The sequence below is a fragment of the Frankliniella occidentalis genome, unplaced genomic scaffold (assembly GCF_000697945.3).
Source record: "Frankliniella occidentalis isolate FOCC.00 unplaced genomic scaffold, Focc_3.1 Scaffold108, whole genome shotgun sequence".
NCBI classification, from domain to species: domain Eukaryota; kingdom Metazoa; phylum Arthropoda; class Insecta; order Thysanoptera; family Thripidae; genus Frankliniella; species Frankliniella occidentalis.
In genome coordinates, this window is record NW_026267237.1 from 650,086 (window position 1) to 653,321 (window position 3,236).

General features: G+C 54.8%; 1 protein-coding gene across 1 annotated transcript; it reads right to left on the reverse strand.

Moving 5' to 3' along the window:
* Window positions 1–2,356: 2,356 nt before the first annotated feature.
* Window positions 2,357–3,236, reverse strand: LOC113213965 (putative nuclease HARBI1). Its single transcript, XM_026433192.2, has 3 exons — window positions 3,122–3,236; window positions 2,924–3,027; window positions 2,357–2,821 (listed from the first exon to the last, which is right to left on the reverse strand). Exons 1-3 carry the CDS (start codon window positions 3,234–3,236, stop codon window positions 2,357–2,359), a joined length of 684 nt encoding a protein of 227 aa, XP_026288977.2.

Here is a 3,236-nt window from a genome sequence, read left to right on the forward strand (position 1 = left end):
GGAAATTGGCCTGACCTCTTGCCTCATGTGCTCCACGCGTATCGAGCATCAGTCAACGACTCTACCGGTTTCTCCCCCTATGAAATCCTGTACGGACGGCCCATGCGTGTGCCCCAGGATTTGCAGCATGGTTTGCCACCCCCTGGTTTACCAGCTGTTGCTCTAAACCAGTACCCGGGAGTACTGCGTGAACGGTTGAGCAAAATCCACCACTTAGTAAGGGAGAATACCGCTAGAGCAGCAGCCCGCATGAAGGCCCACTACGATAAGTTCTCCACGATCACGTACTTCCGCCCCGGCGATATCGTTTTGCTCTACGATCGCCGTCGCAGGCGAGGCAAAACTACTAAGTTGTACGCTGCATGGAGGGGACCTTTCAAAATTCTTAGCATGCTCAACGACTGCATAGCTAGAATAGAAAGAGTTCCACACGGGGACCCCGTCAATGATCGCCGGGCCCGAAAACGACTCATCGTTCACGTTGATCGTTTGGCGGCCATTGGTTCCAATCTCGTGGACCAAAATGGCGAATGGGTGACGTTCCATTAACCCTGTGGCCTTCTGCGCCTTCCCCAGACATGTCCAGAGTGAAATCCCGGGTCTTTGTGACCTCTGCCCGGAAGGAGCAGAGCTCGGGCTCCGACACCGACCTGTCCCTGAGCGCCGGCATGGACAACCTGGGACTGGGCAGGTCGCGGTCCCCTCGAGACCGTCGGAGACGGACCAGCTCCTCCAGCTCCTCGAGCTCGCCCTCCCGCTCGCCTCCCCGACGCCAGCGCCGGGCGGTGCATGAGCGTCTCGGTGAACGGCCGCCTGCCGCCGACACCCAGGGCAAGGGCACCCGCCGCAACCGCCCGAACCCCCGGCGACGCCGACTCCGCCGAGGGCGTGCCGAGGTCGGCGCCGGCCCGTCCGGGAACGGAGTCCAGGCCCCACCCACGGACGGCGCCGAGGCCTCCAAGCCTACCTCCAAAGGCCACCCTCGTCCCGCCAAGGCACGGCCGGAGCCTCGCCCGCAGGCCCCCGCCAAGGCCCCCGCCAAGGCCCCCGCCAAGGCCCCCGCCAAGGCCGCCGCCAAGGCCCCTACTGAAGCCCGCACGGCCAAAAAGTCCTGGGCGGCCTTCCGGGCCAAGGGCAGGGCGCGCAACCGGCAGCGCCGTGCCGCCGAGCTGGAGCAACGGCACCAACAGCGGCCCTACCGCGCACCGCCACAGCCGCCCCAGGACACACCAATCGTCGGCCAGCTGGTGGCTGCCTGCAACCAGCTGCAGCTGCAGGTGCAAGCCCTGCAGCAGGCTCAGATGCAGCAGGCCGCCCCAGCTGTCCCCCTGCCCCAGCCAGCCTGGCACATTGGCGCCCCGATGGGGTACCACCCAGCGGCCTACCCCTTCTACCGCCCCTACTAGCAAATAAATAGATGGATGGTTCACTCCACCCCAACCCTTTGGCCCCACCTCCCCACCCAGCTGTGCTTCGCGAAGGAGGAGAAGGTGCACAAGGAGAATGTCGTTTCAATTTCGTTGAAGTAGTGTTTGGGTTAATTTCACCACTGCGTTCAGTCATGTTGCAGTAAGGAACCTGACCACAGGTGCCCTCGTCTGCATCAGCAGAGTGGTAACACTCCAGCTGCGCAGCTAACCCTTTCTCTCCGCAGCATCTCCTCTGGTCCACCCAAATTTCTGTTCGGTTCCGATTGTTGTTCCAGTCCCGTTCCCGTTCCCTTCCTGTCCCGTGGTCATCAGGCCTGGCCAGCCCTCATCACAGCACTGTGACGGGTAGCACTGCAAGATGGAGACCCGGCCCTGTATGGAGAGGAGTCCGCCTCCCAGTGCTATCGTCCTGGAGGTCGCACTTCAAGTCGGAGATAACGGCCCTGTATGGAGAGGTGTCCGCCTCCCAGTGCTGCCGCCAGTCGTGACATCCCAAGACGGCCTTTGATCGAAAAGATGAACGTTCAGTCAGGTTGTCGAGCCCTCCGCTGTTTTCCTGATTATCACTCGCCCAAATGGGGGAACGTTCCACTGGATTAGTACCTTCGGAAACCCACTTTTCTTTGGGGTGGCCACACAACTCTCGTTTTTAAAGAGAGGGGAAGTTGTAGTATTAGAGTCAATTAAAGCCATTTGATCAGCAACGCTGACACACTCTCATCAGCTGGCCGCCAGTGCCATGCTAGCCTCACGCACAGTGGTTTCCCAGGGATTGTTGAGTCAGAGAGCCTAGCGACGACTACCAATAGCGAGCTCAGTCATCGTGCAGCCTCGGTCCAGTCTAGTTGGTTCCGTCCACTCTCTGTACCGTTCTGCCAGACTAATAAACCACTGATCCAGTACCCCTGTGTCTCCTTTACTCAGTACTACCCGACGCTACACAGGGACCCAGGTTCTCCCACATACAAGTCCCTAATTAATAGCTGGTCATCAACAACAGCTTGGGTGAGGACTGAATGGGAATGGTGCCTGTTTACGTAGGCTGGAGCCTCATCAAGTGGAGCAGTTATGTATGTGTGCATCCCATCAATACACCCTACCACTCCAGGGTAGCCTCCAATATCATAAAACTTCTGCTTAATTTGAACTCTTTCTTCTGGCGAAGGCCACGTGATGAACTGTGGAGCCATCACCCGAAGTGCCTCAATGATGTACTTGTAATGGTACAGGACTACTCCAGGTGATGTACCGAACAACAGAGCAGTGTTTTTGAAAGTGTCCATGTTCATGACCACCCATAGACTCATCATTAAACATAAATCAAAGTCTGTTTGTTCTCTCCTCATTTTTCCTGTTTCTCTCAAGTGACTTTCAACTGCCTCTTGAAGAGCCTGGGTCATAATGGGAAATAGTGATAATATTGAGAAATGTTCGATCCATGTTTATTTTAGAGTAGCCTTAATTAAGAATTATGATATTTTGAAAACACTTACATCAAACACCTCTCTGGACATTCGAAAATGTCTCTGAAATGCAAGCCCTTGCATACCTTGCCAATCAGCCACGTTAACTCCGATATTAACCCAGGGAGCATATTCTAAACCATTAATAAGAATTTTGGTCATATTATTAGTTAATAAATTTTCTAAAATTGATAAGTGATCTCTGAAATTAATTTTAATTTTAAATACCTCTCCACTGCTCATCAAGAATTGCTGCCACGATGTTTAAATAGTTGTGAATTGCAGCAAATACAGCATCTTCGTCATCAATCAGTAACAGCAGTTCTTCAAGATTTAATGCCAT